The sequence below is a fragment of the Hibiscus syriacus genome, unplaced genomic scaffold (assembly GCF_006381635.1).
Source record: "Hibiscus syriacus cultivar Baekdansim isolate YM2019G1 unplaced genomic scaffold, ASM638163v2 tig00111151_pilon, whole genome shotgun sequence".
In the NCBI taxonomy this organism is placed as follows: domain Eukaryota; kingdom Viridiplantae; phylum Streptophyta; class Magnoliopsida; order Malvales; family Malvaceae; genus Hibiscus; species Hibiscus syriacus.
Genome location: NW_024062999.1, coordinates 1,508,979 through 1,519,766, shown reverse-complemented (window position 1 = coordinate 1,519,766; position 10,788 = coordinate 1,508,979). Strand labels below are relative to the sequence as shown.

Below are 10,788 nucleotides of genomic sequence, written 5' to 3'. Positions count from 1 at the left end.
AAACAAACAATTAATGAGGAAGTGGATTTAGGGATGTCATGCTCCTGTTTTTTTTTTTCAAAATGTCCCAACTCATTATGCATTCAAAGTCCAATTGATTTTCTTCCCTCACCCATCATACATGCTTTTCGAAATGTTAAACAAAAATCAAAGACCCAATTGAGTTCAACAAATATTAAAATGGAACCCTAATTATAGTGGACTTGAGTTTATGAGCTCACAGATTCTAAAAGCCAAAGCTCCCTCAATGATGCAGTTGCTGGATTTTTTTTTTCACTTCATTGTTTATGATAAATTATCACCAAATGTTTGTACCCTACTAAATTCTTTTGTACTATTCTTTAAAGAATAAAAGAAAAAGGACCATTAAATTTGTCCCATTTTGGTAGATAATATAAAATAAATTACAAAAAGAATTAAAGCTGCTTTTGCCACTTTTCTCTCCAATAACTCAACCCTTCAATAATAATTCAGCAAAATTTGTAAAAGGGACTCAACTTTTACTTTTTTAAATCAACAAACTCACTTTATAAACAATGGATACATATATATATATATATATATATATAAATAGGGTAAATTACACAGGTAGTATCTAAACTATCAATTTTGGCTTGTGTTAGTACCTAAACTTTCAATTTTTTCAATAACATATCAAAAGTTTAGTTTTTGTTTCATTTTAGTAGCCCGCCGTTAAAAATTTTAGTTTTTGTTTCATTTTAGTACATCCGTTCAAAATTTAATATTTAGTTTTAAAAAATTGAAATTTTAGGTACTAAAACGGATCAAAATTGATAGTTTATGTACTAAACTCGTTAAGTGTTTAACAGTGAGATACTAAAATGAAATGAAAACTAAACTTTAGGTATGATTTTGAACAAATTGAAAGTATAAGTACTAAAATAGACCAAAACTGATAGTTTAGATACTAAATGCATAGTTTACCCATATAATGCATGAGTGTTTAAAAAAAATCAAGATATTAAAAATAATGAATGAAATTAATAACCGGTTAATCAAAACGATCAATTGAATTGAACATTTATATTAAAAAAATACTCATAAAAAACAATATTTTAAAAATCATACCAAAAATCAAACTAATAAAACCCTCAATTTCTGATTCAACCCTTAATTTCTGATTCAACGATTTGATCAATTGACTTGTGATTTGATATTAAATTGAAATTCAAAAGTGAAATTTGTGTCGATAAATATATTATAGTGAGAATGATTCAACTAAAATTGTCGGTTGGAGCGTTGAACCTATTGATTTCCCGTCCAATTAAACCGATCACAACAATACTTAATCAATCAATCAGTTCGATTTTAATTCTCAATTCGATCAATCGGTTCAGTTTAAAATTTTAATTCGACCAATCGATTCGGTTTAATTCAACCGATTCGGTTTAATTCGACCAATTCGATTCGGTGTAATTCGACGGTGGGCAAAGGCCATATAAAAGGGAAGTACATAACATGGTTCAAGTTGCATTAAAATTTTCTTCAAATGCATCGTGGAGATACCTACCCATCCAATTTCGATGGTCCCACTTCCCATTATCCAAGAAAAAGGAAAATAAAAGAAAGCGAATCCCTACCACAATTATTTTATGGTCATCCTCCACTCGTATTACAAATTAGAGGAATACATCAATCCACCTTTGGAGTTTTTGTTTTTCCATTTGACATACACCGTGGGATATACCATATACCTTCCAAAAAAGTTGCCGGTGGTTGGAGTTAGAGCCTCGATCGAACCACGGAACAGCTTATCGCGAGTGAGCTAGGAGTGATTTCTACATGCATCATGAAGTTGATTTTGGATCTTCTATGAAGGATTGTTCGATTCGGGCTTGACGATCGTCGGTGCATCCGATTGATGTGCGGGGAAGCTGGCGGACGTCAGTGAGATCGGCACGATGCAGAGCGCCTTGGACTGAAGAAACTGCATGGCGGCTCCGATGTCTTCTTCCATCAGCTTAGCCACTTGCTGTTCGGTGCCATCGTTTGACCATTTTTCCCAGGCAGGCTGGCTTCCATCTCCCTATTCATGGAAAGATAATCGAAAAGGTAAAATCATGGAGAAATAGAAGACTTAGAGAACACGGTAGGTCCGAAAAAGGCGAAAACGACAGCCAACTACTCAATCCGGTTAATAGATCCATAGAAAACGACCCGGGAAAGTGAAATAATGTACACTCACAAATTCCAAAGCAACAAGGAACTTAGGCAACAACAAATGAGATACCTTAACATACAAGTCATTACTTCTTTATCATTTTTTTCATGCATACTTTATGATTTCTTGCCTAATCACAGACACTTGCATCCTTAGTACTTCATATGGCAAGATTCAACAATTAACAATTACGATTATTCTGTACTTTACCTCAACGGATAATAATGGTATATCGGCTACAAGCGGAGTCACGGCACCTGCGGGACCAAGTCTGCTCATGCTGAGAACCTGTTCAAATAGCAAAAATAATCAATCGGTAAGCCGGTTCATGGTCTTTAATTGTTCCAACTAACAATAATGCAGTTCACATTCATTGCTATTCGACGACAACTTATTCAGTGGCCTCGAGATTCCGGGACCAGTCAGTTTAGTTTGACATTGAAACAGAAAGGGATGCCTTAAGGCCTTCAAAGACATCTTGGATTCAGCATAAGGGTCCTACCTGAAGTACTTGCCAAAGACTTTTGCAAGATATTATCAGAACAATTAATTGAAATTAGCTCAAGTACTCTTCCATAGTGATAATGAGGTGTCTTCGTCTCGACTTCCTTTTTCCTTTTTCAAAATTTTCCTTGGCCTTAAAGAAAATGAGAATGCAAAAGCAACGAATTCGATGTTCCGAAAGCAATATTAGAAGATGTCTGCAACTTTATTACCTTTATTAAAATGATTCCTTTCTAAGCATATTGGGAAAGACTAATTTAGCATAAAAGCAAAAAGAAATTTACAGTATGACAAATCTTAGTTAAACAGAGATCGGTATCGAGATTTTAAAGGTTAATTACCTTAACTTGAAGTCTAAGGAACTTCACGTAATCTACAATTTCGTCGAGCATAGCTGCCCTGTCCGTCTGCAGAAGATTCAGCAATGCATCAGCAGATATGGAAAGAAGTCACATTATAACAAGAAATCCTAACCTTGTTGCAGCTAGGAACCAACTCTTGCAAAGCCTTCATTCTTTCGGCGATTCTTTCTCGACGTAGCTGCATTCACCGGAGAAAATAAACGTGGATGGACCGATAGAGGTTCAAAAGATTACCAGAATTGTTTAATGTCAAAACTCATTGCTAAGAAACAACAAACATGGTTTATTAAGACCATATGAAGTGTCCTAAATGAAGAGGAACTAAGCAATTTCTGATAAAGAACTTTTGATAAGAAAAGAGATCGAATTTTACCCGCTCTGCGATACTGTGGGGATCGGTCGCCTGTCCTCGCCTAGCTCGTACCCTAGGACGGGCGGCAGGTGGCTGCGGTGCAGCAGCAACTGGACCCGATGTTGGCTGGCTATGAAATGGCTGCACAAGAATATAACAGATTATGCAATTAAAATGTTCTAAAGTCACGTACAAAACAATTACACTTTAACCTTTGACGTCTCATTATACGATAAAATCGGGGAAACGTTCACGTGAGGCAGCCTTAATATAAGGTTAAAATAAGGCAGTACCGATTTTATTATTGTTTAAATAACAAAACTGGTAAAAAATAACCGGAAACATTATTAGGCGCTAAAAAATACCAATTTTGTTATTATGGATATTTTAATCGGATTTTCGAAAAAATGACCGGAAACATTGTAAAACTGGTAAAAAAATGACCGGAAATAATAATATTACCTGTAATTTTTTACTGATTTTATTATTTAAAGCCTTATTTTAGCTTTATATTAAAGCGACGCATTGTAAAACTGCCCCTAAAATCGAAGACGAGTCCGAAATGAACTTTTGATGCGCTTCTTACACACGCGCTATCTCTCAAACGTTCAAGTCGCGTTTGGGAAATCTATTTCCGACAAAGATCATCACTTGGATGGTGAAAAGGACCGAACAGGTCTATCACCCTTTCATCTTTGTAAAATTGTATAGGATCCGAGATGATAATTGCAGAGTTCCCCACACGTGCACAACACTTTACATCCCGTGCCAGTAATCACTTCCCTTTTACCCCCACCCTCCATTTAAAGAGCGTGAATACACGAATAATAAATGAAAAATAAAAATTAAATCCCCTAGGTTTTCTCTATGTATCAAATATACCCCTGACCTTAATCATGATGAAACCGTACAAAAAAGGTCAAATTTTACAGTACTGCCTTAAAAAGGAAGACAAAACAAAAAGGCACTTCAATCCCAGATTTTCAATTTCTTTTTCGTACTCCTATATGCAACAATATATATAAATATATGAATTAAGATTCACTTATATATATATAAATATATGAATTAAGATTCACTTATATATATATATATATAACAATTGATAAATTTATTAATTTTTTATAGAATTTTAATATTATCTTTTTCATTGTATATAAAGGAAAATGAATGAAAGAGGGTATATCTGAACGGAAAAATAAGTTTTACCTGGTGGAGCTGCTGTGGAGGCTGAGGCGGCGGCGGTGAAGGGCGAATTTGCTGAGCTTGCATTTGTCCAAAAGGTGGAAACAAACTTACCATATGCATAGAATCTCTCTCCTGACACAAAGCAAAGTTACAAAAAGAACACATAATGACTAAAATACCCTTACATTTTCCATAATACTAAACGTATAATTATGAAAAGATTGGAACATTTTTTTAAAAGAAAAATGTCATTTTCCCATGAGTCCAAGTTTGGATTAATTTCCCAGCAGGAAACGGCTGACTTTAAAGAGAGAAAAATAGGTCCAAAGTGAAAACTTTGCTGGTAAAATGTCAGAAACACTTGAAAATGATGTTCCTAGCGTGCCTAATATCATCTTATATTTATGCATAGATTGCTTAAATTCTATCAGATTTTTCTTTTTCAATTCTTCATATGGGTGAAAAAGACAACCCAAAGCTGCAATAATTCATTAGTGATGGACAAAATGAAATCATAAACCCATATTTTGCAACCATCTTTCAAAAGGAAAGGGAAAGTGGAAGGAAGATGAGCAGAAAACATATAAAAATAAAGGGTTTTAATTGATGAAAGAAGAGTGATTGATTTCATACACTGATTCCAGCAACAGCAGAACCAGCTGAACAAGAAGCATTGTTGTTGTTGCTGCTGCTGTTATCAACAACTCCATCTTCATGTCTCAAGAATCCATGTTCCAAATTCAACCCTAAAGGCATCATTCCCATCCCTCTAAATCCTCCACCACCAGTGCCTCCGGTTGCATCACCACCACCTGACCCTAGCTGCAACCCCATAGGTAAGGTAGCATCACCGCCTCCGCCGCCGCCACCACCACCGTATCCCGGTGGTACCGACAGGATCTGCTCGAAGAAATCATCACCTAACCCGGCTTCCTGTTGATTGCCACCCATATCTAAAACACAAAACAAAACAACTCCCCCTTCTCCTTCTCCTTCTCCTTCTCCTTCTTCTTCCCTCTATTACTCCTATATGTATAAATCAAAAGGCGTGTTTTTTTATGTTTTTAGAGAGTGGAAAGAGATTCTAAAACTGGCTGCTTGTGGTAAGTTATGGGGTTATAAGTTGAAGGGGGGTAACCGAGAAATGGGTGGCACTTCCGGAGCCCGAGAATCCGGAAAGAAAATTGTGAATTCCAAGAAGAATTCTCAAGTTATGGACTGCGTTTTCTGAGTTCCAGACACAGCTATTGCGCTCCCAGGTATGGTTTTAAAGGGAAAGAAGTGAGAGCGAAAGAACAATAATAATAATAATAATAATAAACAAGAGAGAGAGAGAGAGAGAGAGAGGCTTTTTAGGCCTTGTCGAATAGAAGAGAGTGGGGGAACAAGCAAACAAACCAAGTATATAAAGAAATCAAATTGGGTGATTATTGCGCTTTGATGAACTTTATATAGATAATATATAACTCCATATATCATACTAAATTAATTAATAATATATTATCTATTCAAAAAATAATAATGTATTGTTCCTCTAAAATAATAATATACTATTCAAAAAGTATAAAATTAAATTTATTAAATTTATATATATATAAATATATGGGTCACCTCCGAAAATTATCAGCAATACTTTTAAAGAAATTTCTTTATTTTCGAAAATTGTCAAATACAAAAGTCTTTTTCGCTTATCAAAACTCCCAAAGAATTCATATCCTTCGGGCACAAAAGTCTCACAACCTTCGAACCAGTTATAGTGCACAGATAAGACCTCTAGCATCCTTACATGACCACCAGAACAAAATTCAAGTCAAGTCAACTTGGTTTATTAGCCTACGAGTAATCATAATTATCTTATACCTATCACCATTAATTAGGGTGTGTTTGATTCACTGAATGTAAGATTACCAGTGAGAATAGGATTACCGACGGGAATAAAATTACTGAGAATATTGTATTTTGTGTTTGGTTTGTTTAGCAGGAATGTAAGATTACAGTGTTTGGTTAAAAGAATAAAAGATTATTAGAATTTATATTTTACCGAATTGTCCTTATTATATATATTTATTTTTTTAACAAGTAGAATTCTACTATAATATTACTATAATTAATTTATATATTTTCTTTAAAAATTTTAGATTCATAAAATTTATATAATTTTTTTTACAAAATTGAAAAGATAAATAGGTTTAATGAAAGGGTAAAATTTAATTTTAACCCTTGAACTTAATATAAAATTCTAATTATAGATTTTTTTTTTGTAAATCTAAAATAGTTTAAGGATAAATTTGTAATTTAATATTCGTAGAATATTTTTTAATCAACGACAGAATAAGGATACTTTTGAAAGAAATTTTTTTTAAGAGCATTTTAGTCCAAAACGTAGGTAATCCAACAATACCTAAGAGAATAGATGTATTAACATTCCCAGTCATATACCCTCAAAATACCACTGTTAGGAAAAAAATATTACCGAAGGTTGGGAATGTTGGCCAACCAAACGGGAGAATGAGATTCCATTCCCGGGATAATGTGAGATTACTCCAACCAAATGCCCCCTTAGGGCCACTACAAAAACCTCTTGAACACTATTGAGAGAATGGCCATCTCCATTTTATTTTATTTTTCACTATTGTCTTCCCTTCATGCTTTCATATTTCTCACAAAGAAGCATCGATCAATGTTCATTATTTTACTAGTTGTGACTTTCTACCCCCAAATAAAAAATAATGAACTATAAATGATTGACGAGATAAACTTATTCTCAATAATAATTGATTTAGTGAGCGTGGACAAATTTCACGAGCAAGAGAATCAGTTGAAAATCGAAACAATCACCTCTTATTTCCTTCCTAAAATCTATCCATTCCGAAAAAGCAAACCACAAGGAGAAGAAAAAAAGAAATGATAGCACGAACGACACCACTTATCATTCTCGCCAAGATTGTTCCTTCCACAAGAGAGCATCTTTGAAAGCGCAAGGAGTCACACCTTAGACAACAACTTCTACTTGAGGGCAACATGAAAAGGCCTGGAAGCTTCTATAGTGGTCATTTACATCGCCTTACAAATGAATAATCATAATACTTAATGACTAACATGTGTTGGTAAGGATACCCCCTCACGCGAGAAACTACTAAGGAATAGCTCTCTTAGGAATCGTTCAAATTACTCTTAGTAAGAAAATCCCTCCTTGAAATGTTATGTGAGGTCATTAATTTGTATTGACAAAAATAGTAAAGGGTTAAATAATAAGTGAGTGGATGATTAGGAACACCAAAATAGATAAAGGAGTAGTATCAAAGATTATGTAAATCATATAAAAACAAAATTTTATATAACATAAAAGTTGGGGATTTAAATTCATAAAAATGATTAGGTCATACTTATCACGATTTTGATATAGAGTATGCTCTTATCTGGCGATTAAAATCGTGAGAAACTCCTAAAGTACTCCTACCCAACTACTTAAGAAAACCTACTCTTAGAAAAAAATAAAATAAAATTAGCTGACCCTATTCACATATATAATGGGGTAAGGGGAGGTAGGGTAGTAGGCTGCCCCCAACGCCAGGTTGAGAGCAGCTTCCGTGGAAGACCTCCGTTATGAATTGTCCTCAGTGGGACTCGATCCCACGACCACAAGGTTAAGAGCCTTGCGCTCTCCGTTAGAATAAAATGTTATGTTTAAATAACTAATACATGTAGGCAATGCGATTTTGATACCTCTGCTTAAGTGTCGAGTTTCTGGGTATGTTTCAATTGTCTTGTGTTGTGTTGCAACAACGTGAGATGCCTTTTTTTGTGCTGTCATGGTGGAGATACCCTCTCCTTTGGCTAAGAGCGTTGAGTTACCTCCATTTTCAGTGTTGAGATGTCTACTCTTTTCTAGACTTAAATATCATTGTCGTCATAATTGAGCAAAAGTGTTGAGATGCCTCCAAACACGGAGATGCTTCAGCCCGTTAATTATAGAACCCTTGAGTTGTCTCTACAGATATAGAACTGTGAGTTGTCTCCAAGGTTGTTGTCTTACCCCCAACTTACGGCTACGGATATAATTAAGGGGTTGAGATGCCTCCATTTTGGTGCCGAGATACCTTTGTCATTTAAGCATTGGAAATCCTCCACGGGGTATATATGGTGGCATAGAGGTAACTCCATCAGAATCTAAAAAATATAATACGAGTCTATAAGGATGTAGAGATCTTCCATAAAATAAGTGTCCACACACATCAGTCCACTTAAATAATTAAAGATCCACAAATAAATACAAGATTTAAAAACTCACTCAAACAACAAGGCGTGAAAATAAAAGCTAGACAGATTGACGTAGAAAAATCGAAAATGGCGAAGTATAAAAAAGGGGGACAGAATTTTACTAAGTTAAAAAAATGTACAAAATGTAACACCCTAGACTTGACTGGGCTTAAAGTGTCACATTGGGCTATCGAGGTAAACTCTGATTTTTAAAATCTGTTTGTTCTTCTTTAAAAATATACTCAATGGTATCATAATTAAAAGCATACATAACTGATATAAAAATATTTTATAAAACAGAGCTCCATGACACATAGTTTAAAACAAAATGTTACATATTGAGATTTACAACTCAAATACATAAATAAGGTTCTATGAATACACATGCCCACTAAAGCTACAGTACAATACTCTGAAGGAGATGTTGGAAGTCCCACTACGACAGTGCTCCACGAATTGTTCCATTTACTAACCTGCCAATGGAAAACATATGAAGGCAAAGCTTACAAAGCCTACCAATATAATCACTAATTTAGAGCAGTATTAAGAGTTTCATAAGCATAAGCGTGCTAAAGATTAGATATTAAGCAGTAACCACACACACGATCTTGATCAAGTGCTACCTACTTAAAGTTTAACTTTGCCACTAAAATAGGGTCTCACGCTTCCCTTAGTCCTCGGACAACCTTAGTCCTCGGACAAGGGCCTTCCCATGAGCACGCCTCTATCAGGTCTCTACCCAGACTGAATGCAACTGCTTTGCATTATCTAAATGCAACTCTAACTCGACTATGTACTATCTATATTCCATGTTGACTAGTATATGGTTTTACAAATCCATCATACATTAGCGACTGAGAATATCCCCTCTGGTTAACCCACCCATCGCCAGTGTTAGGCCTCATGGCCAAATTAACCGTCGAAGTGCCTCGCGCACTTATTGTGGTGTATCCAGGTAAGGACATCACACCTGTCAACCCACCCCTCGTGAGTTTTAAGGCCTTGGTCATAGTCAGCCATAAAAGTGCCTCGCACACACATGCTTCAACTGTTTTCATATATCCAATACCACTAGACGATTATCACCGCAAGAACAAGATTCATATGACTATACATTCATACCTAAGGCCCATGGCTACATGATACTGACATCGTTAACTGACTCTTCATGAGTGTTCGAGCCTCGTGCCCTCATTAGCTCCTAAAGTGCCTCGTGCATTGACAATGCCCATTAAGGCAACTAAGGTAACATGGATACCCTAACATAATTGGACTCACTAAAGTAAGGATATCCTCTCACTACATACTATCTTGCTCGTTCTCTATCTAGAATATTATGCGAAGGCTTATTGGTTCAGTACTACTGTTACTTACTGCGTTGCTCCTCTTTAGTCTCTCGTTACTAAAGGGTAATTTACTCATTCTCTGCCTCTAGCGAAGTCTCTACGCGTTCTCGGGGTTTACGAATAATTCTGAGGTTGTTGTTCATTGAATTTATTATCATTTCAAAACCCCTCAAATTGAAAATACAGCTTACACCTCCTAGGTTCACTGACATTCTAGAATTCCACGCTTTTCACTATTTCTGAATCTCATTTATTCCTTGTACCACTTTTCAGTATATCATCCACAATAATCATCATCCTTAATAATTCGTATACTTTATCGTCTAAAGATACTTAGGCGTATATTGCTTATAATGTTACCTTTGTTATAACCTACTCCTACGAGTGTTCTAGGTATGTTTGGGTATTCAGGTTCTTCACAGACTCATTCTTACTATTTTGGATCTTTCTTAGCTCTTACAGTCCTTAACTGGGTCAAATCCAACTGTCTAAAGGGAGTAATATCGATATTATACTTGTAGTATTGATACCCTTGGGTTAAGTGTAGATACATTTATGAGTATCGATATAAAAATACATTTTATTGTGAAAAAG

The 10,788-nt window shown here is 35.2% G+C and overlaps 1 protein-coding gene across 1 annotated transcript; it reads right to left on the bottom strand.

Annotated features, from left to right (window-relative positions):
* Window positions 1-1,437: 1,437 nt before the first annotated feature.
* Window positions 1,438-5,539, bottom strand: LOC120154802 (transcription factor UNE12-like). Its single transcript, XM_039166452.1, has 7 exons — window positions 5,222-5,539; window positions 4,610-4,720; window positions 3,422-3,541; window positions 3,161-3,226; window positions 3,028-3,093; window positions 2,393-2,470; window positions 1,438-2,047 (listed from the first exon to the last, which is right to left on the bottom strand). The coding sequence occupies exons 1-7, from the start codon at window positions 5,537-5,539 to the stop codon at window positions 1,832-1,834; spliced, it is 975 nt and encodes a 324-aa protein (XP_039022383.1). The 3' UTR covers window positions 1,438-1,831.
* Between the last annotated feature and the right edge of the window lie 5,249 nt (window positions 5,540-10,788).